The following is a 13,517-nucleotide window of genomic DNA, read 5'->3' as shown; positions in this document are numbered from 1 at the left end:
TCCAGGCTAGTCCCGATTTTTTTGCATAGCCCTGGCCATGAGCATGCATTAATAAAATACAAACGTCTTGCGCCAATTGAGGATTCAGGTCCTCCCTACGCATTCATATACGCTTCTTCAACCAACTTTACTATATAACCTTGTTTCTTTTGTTCTTTCTCTCTCATTTGATTAGTGTTCATGTATTAGGTTTCCCAAAATACCATTGGATCCTCATTTCAAGGAAAAAGTGTCCACCAGTCTCCCGAATTGCCCAGGTAAAAACCATCTAAAGACTATTAGCTTTACTATAATACAGAAATAAATGGAAGCGAGCAAACATAGAGGCTTTATTGGAAATCACTAGTTAAACCACCAAAAGATACATTCCACGTGAGTCATGCTTCGTGCTAAGCCGCTAATATAAGATCCTTCATTTCTCATCTTATCGAGTAGACGACACAGAAGAAACAAATTACAAAGTTTCAAACATAACTCACCCTCTGGTCAAAACTGGCGGGTCTCAATTCGATAGGGTGGCAGTGGGCTCTAACAGAGTCTGATCCTGGTTAACAGATTCCCAGTTGATTTGCTTGAGCATGTTAAACCGCTCATCCAATGTTACAAACCCAGCTTCAGGAGCAACTACATCATATTTCCCAGCCTTGTAAAGCAAAAGAACACTGGCCCCCATATCAGGACCATGGAGCTTTCCAGTTAACAATACTCTCAGAGGCATGAAAAGTGTTTTCCCCTGCAACGGCAGTAAAGGTCAAAAGTGTGAATTTTCTTATCTTCTGAGGACTAAAAGCCAAAACAAGTATGACGCTGTCAATTATATTGGTGAAGCCAATTAAGGCTCACCTTGCGCTTTAGTGATTTGCCGAAGCCCTTCACCCACTTCTGCCACCCTGCATGGCCTTCTTCAAGTGCACCTATGAGCTCACCACTGTCATAGGCAGCTATGAGGCTCGCTGAGACTTCAGGAAGCTTATCTTCTACAACCACTTTACCTTCAGAGCTAAAGATAAGATTATATCTGTCATCACCAATCTGGAAGCACACCCTAGCCAACTTTTCATCCATATCTTGATTTCATTTCACATGTTCTCATTTTATAAAAGCTAATGTACATATTCTATCAGTCCTTGTTGCAGTTAGCAGGGGAACTTGCGCAGGATTAACTTGAAATCAACAGCAATGGAAAGAGATACCACGCCAATATATGGAAGTAAAAACATCTGATACAACCAATTAAGGTCATCACCTCGTCAATGTAGCATGTAAGGGATATGCCAACAAGTTAGTTAACGCCTTATCTGAGTCTGGTATCAGGTCAATCCCATCTTTGAGAAGTTGAACTGCCTCCTGTGGATGCCATGCCACATCACAGATTTAAGCATGCACCATAGCACAACAAAAAATAATCTAGTACCAAAATATTGCAGGCCAAAAGTTCTGGAAGAATGCCAATTCTTCCTTTTAACGCAATCAGCAACACTAAACTGTTTTCGGAATAGCTAAACAAGGGATGTAATCTACCATACACTATATGTAGCACAGTTCCTTTGCATAACATATCAAATCAACAATGACATAGGACAGCCTCCTAGTTATTGATTAGGAAACTAATTGACATGGCAGTAGATATGAACTCACCTCAACAAATGGGCCGTCTGATTCTTTCAAAGTGCAAGTGCTCTTCCAGTGCTGACCAATAAGCCCAGTCAATGCCTCTGATGGAATCGCTCTTAAATGCTGACCATTCATCCACCTTCAGTTCAGACATGTCAAAATAGATTCTCTCAGAAAACATGAATACAACTATCTAGGGGCATAGATGCCGGAGCACACAAACCACATGCACTGCAGCTGCATGCTATAGGTAGCTGTCATTGATAAAGGGAGGGATGAAAGCAGAGGCTAGCTGAAAAGTAATTATTACCTTAGCTTAGTAGAATCAAAGATTGCACCACTTTTGTTGACTCGCTCAATTGTGAACTTTTCAACTGAGAATTGCATAAAAGTACCCGTGCTAAGAAATTAGCCGAATGAAAAAGGGGCCTCAGGACAATAATCTATAGTTCAACAACCAAGGACATAAGTGAAAGTCGAAGGAAAAACACAAACCAAGTTGCTCAAGGGTAAAAAACTCGTTTTCAGTTCCATCTCCCCATCCTAACAGAGCCAGATAGTTCACCATTGCCTGAGGGAGATATCCCATCTCCTTAAACTGTCACATGTAATTAGGGAAGATTACATTTCTTATCCTGATAGGAACTTCAACTAGAAGTGAAGCAAAAATCTTAAGCAGAATCAGACGGAAAACAGAAAAAGTGTTTGATTAAAATTAAATATACCTGGCCCACGGAAGTTGCACCATGCCTTTTTGACAGTTTACTTCTATCAGGTGCAAGGATCAAGGAAACATGTGCGAAGTAAGGCATAGGGAAGCCTAGAGCCTGTATTGAGAGTAAAGAGGACAAATTTATGCTGCCAATGTCTGATGAACTGATAAAGAACCACGAAAACCCATTACTAAATATAATAGGCATGAATCACATTACCTTATATATAAGCGCTTGCCTCAGAGTATTCGGCAGATGCTCTTCCGCTCTGATGCACACATGCCAGGAGAATGAGGTGAAGCATGACACAAAGCCTAAAACTATATGACTTGGGGAAAAGAAATCAACTTGCAAATACCCCAACTACTCACGTGACTAACGAATATTAAGTACCTTATAACATGTGAAATAGCCATAGTTGCATCATCGACAGTGACACAGAAATTGTAAACTGGCTGCCCATTGCTCCGCATAATTACAAAATCTCCAAGTGTGTCCAAGTTCCAACTAACCTTCAAAACACTATCCATAAGGTCAGCAGCACATACCATTGGACAAAAAGGGACAGGTACATTTCATCAATCATAAGAGTTATTGTGATCAAACTAACTGTTTTAAGTCAAGCGATTTTCTGGAATTCATTAGCTGTGTTTGTAGAGATTAATGAAAGCGATTTTCTGGACAGACAACTTTGTTCAATAAGAATATGAAAATGTTAGAATGCAGGAGGACTTGAATGGAAACATTACTTACTTCTCCTCGAATAAGATCACTTATTTTCAGACTTCCCTCCTTTGGCACACGAAATCGATATGTGAAAGGGGTTCCCTTTGCCAACTCTTCTTGCACTTCTTCTTCAGTTGCAGTAGCCCATCGTCCAGTATAAACTGGAGGCAGTTGCTTTAGTTTCGCAATCTCCTTCATTTTCTCAAGCTCCTGGAGTAATAATCTAATAGCCTTAAGTATTTCGAGCTAAAGTTCGACAGAAACATGACAAACGATTCTGATTGTTAAATACAATGGGATTATCTCTAGATGAATTGTAAGATGTGAAACTAATTCAGAGTAATATTGACTGACCAACACATCCAGCCAGATAAAACCTATTGCTTAAACCATAAGTAAATAAGGCAATTCAAGCTGACAACAATTGAAATTTCATGTACGTATTGTTTAAATCATGCCTCACAAAGAAGGGACATGACAAGCAGCCGCATTTGAGGTTACTGTCATACTTGCATATATTGAATCAGAGACCAATATTCCTCACTTTCAAAATCAACCAACAGGATTATCCTCTCTTATTGAAATTTCAACACAATCTTCTCGGCAAACACAGTGCTTCTTGCATACATTTACTAATGAAGTTCAGAGATCAAAAGCTAGAACAGATTACCTCATTCGAACAAAAGCAGCGGTAGACATGACCAGATTCTAAAAGCTTCTGAGCGTGCTCCTTGTAAAGGGAGTTCCTCTCAGATTGCCGGTACGGTCCATAATCTCCACCAATGCCAGGGCCTAGAAGATTTTATCGAAGATATTATCATGGATAAAGTAATCAAGAAAGTCCGCAAAACACAACATCAACATTAAACATCGAAAAGCCCACAACACACTTCAAAGAGCCAGAAGCAAAACAAGCAACAAAATCAACTAAAACCATGTCCATACAGACAATTCCCAACAAAGGATTTGGAATTGGGACTAACAATTCACAGTTAATTGCAAAGAAACACGAAAACTTCCCCTGTTTTGATAAAAACTAGATGTAAAACACTTGAAAGAAGTAAGGAAGAAAAGAGAAAACCTTCATCCCAATCAAGCCCAAGCCATGACAGATCCTGCAACACTGCCTCCTCGGACTCCTTGGTTGACCTCTCCAAGTCAGTATCCTCGATTCTAAGCACAAATTTCCCGCCTTTCGACCTGAATCAGCTCCAGGAAACACGAAAGAATGAAAACAACCTCAAGCACCCAATTCGCACAAGAGGCCACCAAAAACCACCACGACGCATGCACGCGCGGAAAAAAGAGAGAACCGAGAGAAAAACTACCTAGCGAACAGGTAATTGAAAAGCGCGGTCCTGGCGCCGCCGACGTGGAGGTTGCCGGTCGGGGAAGGGGCGAACCGGACGCGGACCTGGCCGTCGGAGGCCGCGGAGGCGGCGACGGCGAAGCATCTCCGGGGGAGAGGGGCGGCGATTGACCTCAGGCGGAGAGGCGAGGAGTGGCGCAGCATCGGAGGATGGGCGAGGGTGATCTCGCCGATCGACCTGAGCCTGGCCCAGCAAGGCGAACCGACGAAAGTCGCCATTTTTACTCCTTTCTACCTCTGCTCGCGCTTCGCAGAAAGCCCCGCCGGCGGTGGACTTTTTGAAGAGCGGAGTCGAAGTGAAGAAAGAAGAAGAAGATAACGAGAGATTCCGAAGTCGCTTGTACGCTTCGCGTTTTTTGGATGGTTGCTGGAGGATGCGGACGTACGAACGCACTGTCGTTTTTGCGTATACGAAGGTATAAAATTTATGAGATTTGAAATCATAAAACTTGTTACAAAGTACAATTAAAATCTAAAAATTTTCAAAAAATATAATGAATCTTAAAATTTTCGAAAAGTATAATTAATGAAATAACTTAATTATTCGATTAAAAAAAGAAATGACTTAATTGAACTAATTTGATCAATTTTAGTATTTAATTGTGCATTTTAAAAAATCTAAAACTCAATTACACTTTCATAATAAAATTTAGAATTTTTTTATAAATAAAATGTAGATATGTCTCATACTATTTTGATATTACCTTTCTAAAATTACAATTTATTACATACTAACAATACATGGAAAATCGAGCATGCTAGTTAAAATACATAATTTATGTAGAGATCATATAAAAAGAAAGATCAAAATACTTAATCTAAAACTAGGATCATCATATCTCATACCCAAATAATAATAATAATAATAATAATAATAATAATAATAATAATAACAACGCGTATCTATTTTACATTCCTGTGGTACCGTCATTTTTCCCCTGCCGTCTATGTTTTGATTTACTATTATCTTGTCACACAAACCGAAAAGATAAAAGGATTTAGGTTCTTAAGCTTTTAATGATTCTTGTGGTCCTGATTGGAAGGGAGGGATTTGACTGGAGATGAAGAAAAAAAGAAACAGAACCACGATCACCAATTACATGATTTAAACGAGGTCTAAAAACCTCTCTTCAGTCAGAACTTGGATCATTAGAGCAGAAAAACCAAGTAGTGAGCAACCAAGTTGGTGTATAGTTCAGAAAAGCAAAAGAAAGAGGACATTACAACCAACTTAGATGATTATGATAGAGAAAAACCAAATGGACATTAGCAACAAAGGTTGGTATACGGTTCAGACGAGGAAATTAAGACCAACTCTAATGATCAGAGAAAATCCAGCACAGCCAACAGCGATCACAAGCATATGCCATTGTTCCATTAGTCTTTGCAATTAAATCCAATGACTCTTGCTGCCAATCATCAGGAATACCATCTGTAAATAGAGCAGTTTCAGATTGATTGAGTTTAAGTCCAGATAGAGTCCTAGACCAGTCGAAAACGCAGAGCACAGCCACCAAAGAACACACAGCAACTTCCCGGCTCTGAACAATTCAATGGAGTCCACATCTATAGTAGCAGATCTCCATGTTAGCACCGCTTGCATTCTTTCTCCCACTCAGCTGCCACGTAAAATTTGCAACGGTACCACCGACGGAATAGAAACAGTGAGAAAAATACCACATGAGTACAAATTTGGGGCAGTGCTATAATTCTTCCCAAAACTTCAAACCAGCGACAGAGTAACATCTATCTTAGCAAAGATCAACCGCGACCAATGTAACCTCCGATCTTTCCTCTCAGCCCTCACACTGGCTGAGTCCATCCTCTTAAATTCGAAAACAGCAAACATTTGAAAAACAAAAGAGCAACAAGACCAACCAGCATTCCGAATAAACTGTGTCTAAATTTATATGTATCACTATTACAACTCGATTTGCTTTCGCCTCCCTGTCTTGAGCCTTGTGCCATAACCAAAAATCAGACCCTGCACGTTTCACACACAAAAGACGATTTCAAAATCTGTACTACTATCGGAGTCAGGGGTCCCTCTGATCACCGCCGTTAGATCGGGGAAAATTCAATTGAATTGGGATTCTAAATGAAAAGGAGCAGAAGAAATGGATTCCTCACCTTTTAAACTCCACGCTGATCGAAACCATGGACGGATTGGCAATGGCTTCGAATGCAAACTGTGACAGGATCAAATCAGCGCCGGTCATGGACTGCCTGGGGCCAACCGATAGCGGAGTCGACGATTTTGACCCGGATAGCGCCGGAGCCAGGTTTGCAGCCACTGGTGCACGACACCTCATACTCCCTGCCGCACGCTGCCCCAAGGTCCCATAGTCCGTCGCCCACGGCCGCGAACGGCTTGCTCTCCGGGAACTGGGATGACCCCTCACCATAGCACTCTGTCCCTGAAATAATGGCAAGAAAAAGGTTTATATGGCAAAGCTCTTTTCTCCTTCTCTTCTTCTTGTTATTAGGGGGGGTTCGAGACTTACGATCATAGGGAGGGCCATAGTACGAAGCCGTGCCAGAGTCACCGAGGGCCACAGGGACGGTTGCCGAGAGCACGGAGGCCACAAGGAGGAGTTGGAGAAGACGATGGGATTGTAAAAGACTCCTGGTCGCTGTTTTTAAGCCATGTTGCATCATAATGAAGCAACTGCTGAAAGCCATGACACTGACAACACCACAACCATCAGTGTAACTATAGAAAAGAAATATGTCCATGGGGAAAAAATTAACTAATGCCAATGCTAGAGATGATGAAGGGGACAAGTTAATTCCGGCAACCCAAACAAGAGATCTTACCAAAACATTATGGAACATTTTACGGAAGCTTATGGAAGCTTATTTCATGGTAAAAACAACGCCCGGTTCACTCCAATCTTTAATAACTGCATAAGCAGCACACTATCTTGGGGAATGAATACACCGCGGCCCGGTCTCACTTGAAGGATGGCTTCTACTTAGCAGTATTTATATTGTAATTAGTCTAACTGTCGAGTGAGAATGGTAGGGCTAACTATGTGCTTCACAAAGACTGCCTATAATGGGTTAACAATAGTTCTCATTTCTCATGAAAGTAGTTAACAATATGAAAGCTATTGCTAATCAATACGTTCTCCATAAGCAGAAGTATATAGAATCAAGGGGCGATCAACAGCACCCTTCTTTTTTTATGTACCCATCTCCCGGGTTCATTCGATCTTATGAATCCCTAGGCTTAAAGACATTATTTACCCCTACCACCATTCTGAGATCCCCTTCAACCATTCCTAGAACCCCTATTTTGGTAAGCCACTATTCAATGTCAAAGGTTCGTGAGCCAAACTGAGCAAATGTTCTCTACACGTTCCTCAGACAAAACACTTAAGCTACAAGGTTAATAAAACAGAGCGATCAACAAATCCATTGCTACGACTTTGCAATTTCGACCTTCGAAATCGCAGCTCATGGAATCCTCTTTCGTCCACCACACAAGCAAAGTACAACGCATGCATATCCAATGAACATGCCAGCAACAACTTCACACGCTCAACAAAATATAGAAAACCCATTTTGTGCATAACACATCCCTAGTCCGTATTCAAAACACCAATTCAACACACCATCCACAGTAATAGCATACGCAGGCCATGAAAAAACTCATTTTGGAGACACACGTCGACTAGGAACCTTTCCATGTGGAATATCGCAATCCCACAACAGATCGCAAGGCAATTGATCAACAACTAAGAAATCGAGGTCGACACAAGAGAACATTATGACCTCCGAAGCAGAGTCAGACGGAACGGGATGCAAACCGATTTGATCGGACCAGGTCCGAAGAGGCGAGCTGCAGCACAACGCCGAGACACGGCAACGTTGAATCCTGGGACGTAAAGCCGCCGGTGCAGTCGAGCGCCGTCGCAAAGAAGTAGCGAGAGCTTCGTCAGTCAGGTTCCGCCGGTGCAGTCGACCTCGAAAGTCAACGGAACCCGCGGCTCAGCTACGGGGGTGGCGAAACCCGGCGTCGGATGGGGGGCGCGAGCGCAGGCGGCCGGACGAGAGGGCCGCGGTGTTCCGGGAAATGGCGAAAGGGCCCGTAAGGTGGTGACGAGCAGGAGGAGAAAGATTCGAGACCGGAGGGGGAAAAACCTCGGCGGGAGAAGGTGCGGGGGAAGCTTTCTCGAGCGGGGCGGCGCCGCTTCTTGGCTCCCCGGCTTTGCCACGGAGAGAAGAGAGAAGAGGAGGGGGAGGGGAACGCGGCCGGGAGCAACAAAGCTTTAGGACGTGGATCGTAAATGAGGAATCATGCAGGAGACAAGAACTGCTGCAGCTTTTTATTCATATTTTCCATTCATTGGTGGACATAGTACCGATGGGCCCCACTGTCCACTCTCTCTCCTATCCTCTGCTGCTGGCGGTTTCCCCTCTTTTTTTTTTCCTCCCCTCCACGTGCCTCATGTTCCTTCTCCAACCTCAGCCCTGCCTCCGGCACGTGACCTCGTCTATGCTCCGCCCGCCCCATGCTCCTCCGTCTTCTTCCCTCTGTCCTGTCTCTCTTTCGGTTTGAATCGGCATTTTAAATTATTCTTTAATTTTCATGTGGCTTTTTAAAATTATTTTTATTAATTTTTAAATATATTTAAAAACTAAAATTTATTTTTCAAAAACTGTTTTAAAAATGGCAGCTCTTCCCATCACCCTTTTTAAAATAAATTTTAGCTTTCTTTTTAGTTTTTAAATCTAATTTTGAATAAATATAATAACTTTAAAAAGCCACGGTGGAAAATAAAAATCATTTAAAATGCCACATCCACGCGTCATTTTCGGTTAATAAGTTTAGCGATTGTTAACTTTATAATTCAATTAAACCAATTTAATAAATTTTAAAAATTAATTGCATTTTTCTTAATTTTAGGACTTAATTGCATATCCGTAACAAGTTTTAGTGATTTCTATTACACTTATTCTATTAGGGAACAATCTTTGCAGGAGGGAGAGGGATGGATATGGGAGTTGAGGTTGGTGAGGAAGATGGGGGTCTCGATTTGGAGGAAAGGAGAAAAATGTACAAGAGAATGGACTCCGGTTTCGTGGAGGAGGAAGACGACGGCGCCGCCACCGACATTGGGTCTTGTCGTCAACGAGAAATCAATAGTTCTGATACCCATATGTGGTGATGGACGAACTCTGTTGTTGTCCCGTGAGGTAGGCAAAGAGAGTGAGACGGAGGAAACCGCGAACAGAGGAAGAAAAAGAAATGATGGAAAGAACAAAGGGAAGAAGAGAGAGAAGAGAAGAGAGAGGGCGTGTCAAACGGCTCTGCACGGTGGGGGCCGCGCGATGAATGGACAAATATCACACGGTGAAATAAGAGCTACAGCCAATATTTTCTCGATCGAGACATAACGACTTTATAACCACTGGCTCAGTAGGATCCTCCTGGACAGGTAGTCCCAATTATAGCCCTGTCAGGCATTGGCCCACCTTTTGATTGGGTCGATCCTTGTATCGATCCGCGCATGGTTCGATATTAAGGGCGCGCATGTCAAAATTTTGTTTTTTATTTATTTTTTTTTCCAAACAAATTTGAGGAAAAAATTTAAAACAAAAATTCGTATTTCATTCTTCTATTTCTGAAAAAATTTATATTCCAAAAATAGATTTAACACTGTAAATCAAAGGTTAAAATTTTTAATTTTTTTTTTCGAATAAAAATGAAAAATCAAAATTTTTCTCATCGTTTACTCTCGTAACCGCCGGTCGCCCATTTGCCGCCCATGGGATGCCGAACGCCCGCCGCGACCGCCGGCTACCACCTTCGGCTACCCATCGCCATTCGCCGATCGTCGGATGCGGACGCCCACCGGCTCGTTGGTCGCTCATCGCCAATCATTAGATGTCGAAGGCTCACTACCAATCACCCAGGATGTTCGTTGGTGACCGTCGCCACTACTTCTGCCACTCGACCGCCGGATGTCGGCCGCCGGCCTAGGACTCCGAATCGGCCACCGTCAACCTCTGTTGCCCGGACTCGGATGCCGGACATCGGACGTCGAACTGCGCGGACATTGGACGCCGTTACCCGCCTGCTTGGCCGTTGGACTCCGAACTTTGGCCACCTGCCACCAGTCAGTGGACTTGGCGCCAGCCGAACATCGGTTCGGACTTCGGCCACCGCCGCCCGTCACCGGACGCCGAACTTGAACCCGAACCCCGGCCGCCGCCGCCGATCACTTGGACGCCGACGCTATTGCCAATTCCACATGAGTCATGCTTCGTGCTAAGCTGCTAATATAAGATCCTTGACTTCTCATCTTATCGAGTGGATATGGACGCAGAAGAAACAAATTACAAAGTTTCAAACATACCTCACTCTCTGGTCAAAACTGGTGGGTCTCAATTCGATAGGGTGGCAGATGCTCTTCCGCTCTGATGCACACATGCAGGAGAATGAGGTGAAGTATGACACAGAGCCCAAAACTATAGATGACTTGGGGAAAAGAAATCAACTTGCAAATACCCCAACTACTCATGTGACTAACGAATATTAAGTACCTTATAACATGTGAAATAGCCATAGTTGCATCATCGACAGTGACACAGAAATTGTAAACTGGCTGCCCATTGCTCCGCATAATTACGAAAATCTCCAAGTGTCCAAGTTCCAACTAACCTTCACAACACTATCCATAAGGTCAGCAGCAGATACCATTGGACAAAAAGGGACAGGTAAATTTCATCAATCATAAGAGTTATTGTGATCAAATTAACTGTTTCAAGTCAAGCGATTTTCTGGAATTCATTAGCTGTGTTTTCAAGAGATTAATGAAAGCGATTTTCTTGACAGACAACTTTTGTTCAATAAGAATATGAAAATGTTAGAATGCAGGAGGACTTCAATGGAAACATTACTTACTTCTCCTTGAATAAGATCACTTATTTTCAGACTTCCCTCCTTTGGCACACAAAATCGATATGTGAAAGGGGTTCACTTTGCCAACTCTTCTTGCACTTCTTCTTCGGTTGCAGTAGCCCATCGTCCAGTATAAACTGGAGGCAGCTGCTTTAGTTTCGCAATCTCCTTCATTTTCTCAAGCTCCTGGAGTAATAATCTAATAGCCTTAAGTATTTCGAGCTAAAGTTCGACAGAAACATGACAAACGATTCTGATTGTTAAATACAATGGGATTATCTCTAGATGAATTGTAAGATGTGAAACTAATTCAGAGTAATATTGACTGACCAACACATCCAGCCAGATAATACCTATTGCTTAAACCATAAGTAAATAAGGCAATTCAAGCCGACAACAATTGAAATTTCATGTACGTATTGTTTAAATCATGCCCGCAAAGAAGGACATGACAAGCAGCCGATTTGAGCTTATTGTCATGCTTGTGACACGGCCCACGGACAAGCATGATCCAAGATCGTCCGTGAGGGACCGTGTCACGTACAAAGGGCTGCCCGGAAGCCCCACGAACGACCCATGAGCAGAACGAGCGGAAGGCCCATGCGCAGCCCGTGGCGACCCCGAGCGATGCTCGAGCAGCCCGTGACGCCAGTTGCCGGTCGCGTGTCGACGGACTCGCAACCCCGATCTTGCTTCGACACACGCCCATGGTCCGCCCAAGGCCCGACGTACGCCGCGACCCATGGACTTCCCAAGGGCTTAGGATGCGAGACCATCGAGTAGCCTTCGAGTAGCTGTTGTATAGCTTGTAATGATTATACGGATTCAAAATGGACCGTTGGATCGGAGGGACGATCCACAGCCGAGATGCGACCACTCTTTGTATAAATAGGGATCCCTCTCCAATGTAATCGATTCGTTCAAAGCAAATACACTCTCTTTGCCCATTCGGTTCTGTGTTCGAGCGAGTGTGTGTGTAAGGCCGACTTGGGATCACCGATCCTAAGGCCGCGCGGTGTTTGATCGAACGAAATTGATCGACCCGTGACAAGTGGTATCAGAGCCATCATTTCCAAACGAAATGGCCAATCCTCGCCCGATGTTCCGATCGTTCAAGACAATGAGCGTGAAGATCGTGGGCGTTCGGCTGTGAGGGCTAACCTAGGTCGAGAAAGGCTCGTGTTGCCTCGTGTCGCGAGATCCGAAGAGGATTCGGAAACCGTCGGCAGCCATAGAGGAGACCGTCACTGACGTCCAGGCGTTCACGGACGACCGCACTGCACTATTGAAGGAGCGGAAGCCGTAGGGAGGAACTCTTGGTCAAGTGCAAGAGCTCCAAGCCGGCATGGGAGAGCCCGTGTCGAGGTGCAAGGATCCCTTCATGCACGAGCTGCATAGCCGAGATGAGACTTGGGAAGCCGCGATGGTGGCCATAGGGGCGGAAATGGCGGAAATGAAGGGCAAGCTCGTGGAGCTTGAAGCAAAGACGCGTGAATGGGGTGATCACCATGATCCGTCCCGTGCCGATGCACCCAAACCAAAGGAGTTCAAGGGCTCCGGGTGGCAAAGGACGTGGACAACTTCCCGTGGTACATGGAGCGATACTTCCAGGCATCACGGGGACAACCACGACGTGATCGGGTAAACACCGCGGCCATGTATTTATCTCGATGATGCACGTTGTGGTGGAGACGTCGGTGATGGTAGGAATATCGAGCCTATCGTGATGGGGCTCGGCCCGTCAAGAGTTTTCGGCGAATCCTACTATCCCGCTTATGCGGAAGAGGAAGCCCGAGGGGAACTCAAGCGCCAGAGCGAAGGGGCGGAGTTCGTGAATATGTGAAGCGGTTCTGGAGGCCTGCGCTCCAAATCCCGTCCATGGACCGAGACGGAGGCGTTCCACCGTTCATGGGGACTAAACCTTGGGTCAGCGAAGCTTAAACGATGCAATGCACGGACCTCACCACGGCCACTCGTGGCCGAGTCCCTTGTTGAGTACGGTAGCCGCAAACACCACCAAGTCCGACTTTCTGACCGAGAGAAAAGGCCACGGTGGGGGAGATCGAGGCCGGTTCCTCGACAAATGCCGGCAAACCATCGTCGACTCCTCATAGGAATCAACCCGAGTTTCGAGCAACGCGAGGTACCAACACAAGGTACGCACTACAAGTGCTTCTTTGTGACG

General features: G+C 44.3%; 1 protein-coding gene and 2 long non-coding RNA genes across 5 annotated transcripts; all 3 read right to left on the bottom strand.

Annotated features, from left to right (window-relative positions):
- Positions 1-305: 305 nt before the first annotated feature.
- On the bottom strand, positions 306-4,729 carry LOC104415925 (glutamate--tRNA ligase, chloroplastic/mitochondrial). Its single transcript, XM_010027353.3, has 13 exons — positions 4,382-4,729; positions 4,135-4,253; positions 3,724-3,845; positions 3,081-3,263; positions 2,721-2,839; positions 2,547-2,595; positions 2,340-2,441; positions 2,110-2,212; positions 1,925-1,988; positions 1,639-1,753; positions 1,247-1,347; positions 844-1,000; positions 306-733 (listed from the first exon to the last, which is right to left on the bottom strand). Exons 1-13 carry the CDS (start codon positions 4,639-4,641, stop codon positions 503-505), a joined length of 1,725 nt encoding a protein of 574 aa, XP_010025655.2. The 5' UTR covers positions 4,642-4,729; the 3' UTR covers positions 306-502.
- Positions 4,730-5,855: 1,126 nt separating this feature from the next.
- LOC120295550 lies at positions 5,856-6,669 on the bottom strand. The gene is made up of 2 exons (XR_005552933.1): positions 6,553-6,669; positions 5,856-6,406 (listed from the first exon to the last, which is right to left on the bottom strand). It is a non-coding gene; the product is annotated as an uncharacterized LOC120295550 (long non-coding RNA).
- Positions 6,670-10,669: 4,000 nt separating this feature from the next.
- Positions 10,670-11,662, bottom strand: LOC120295303. Of its 3 annotated transcripts, none has more exons than XR_005552656.1 (4): positions 11,336-11,662; positions 10,975-11,102; positions 10,788-10,848; positions 10,670-10,707 (listed from the first exon to the last, which is right to left on the bottom strand). It is a non-coding gene; the product is annotated as an uncharacterized LOC120295303 (long non-coding RNA). The 3 variants fall into 3 exon arrangements; XR_005552655.1 differs by having other exon boundaries at positions 10,670-10,704; XR_005552657.1 differs by having other exon boundaries at positions 10,670-10,704; positions 10,975-11,092.
- Between the last annotated feature and the right edge of the window lie 1,855 nt (positions 11,663-13,517).

The sequence above is a fragment of the Eucalyptus grandis genome, chromosome 7 (genome assembly GCF_016545825.1).
Source record: "Eucalyptus grandis isolate ANBG69807.140 chromosome 7, ASM1654582v1, whole genome shotgun sequence".
Lineage (NCBI taxonomy): Eukaryota > Viridiplantae > Streptophyta > Magnoliopsida > Myrtales > Myrtaceae > Eucalyptus > Eucalyptus grandis.
Note: the sequence above shows the minus strand (reverse complement) of the source record. Positions and strands in the feature narration are given on the sequence as shown.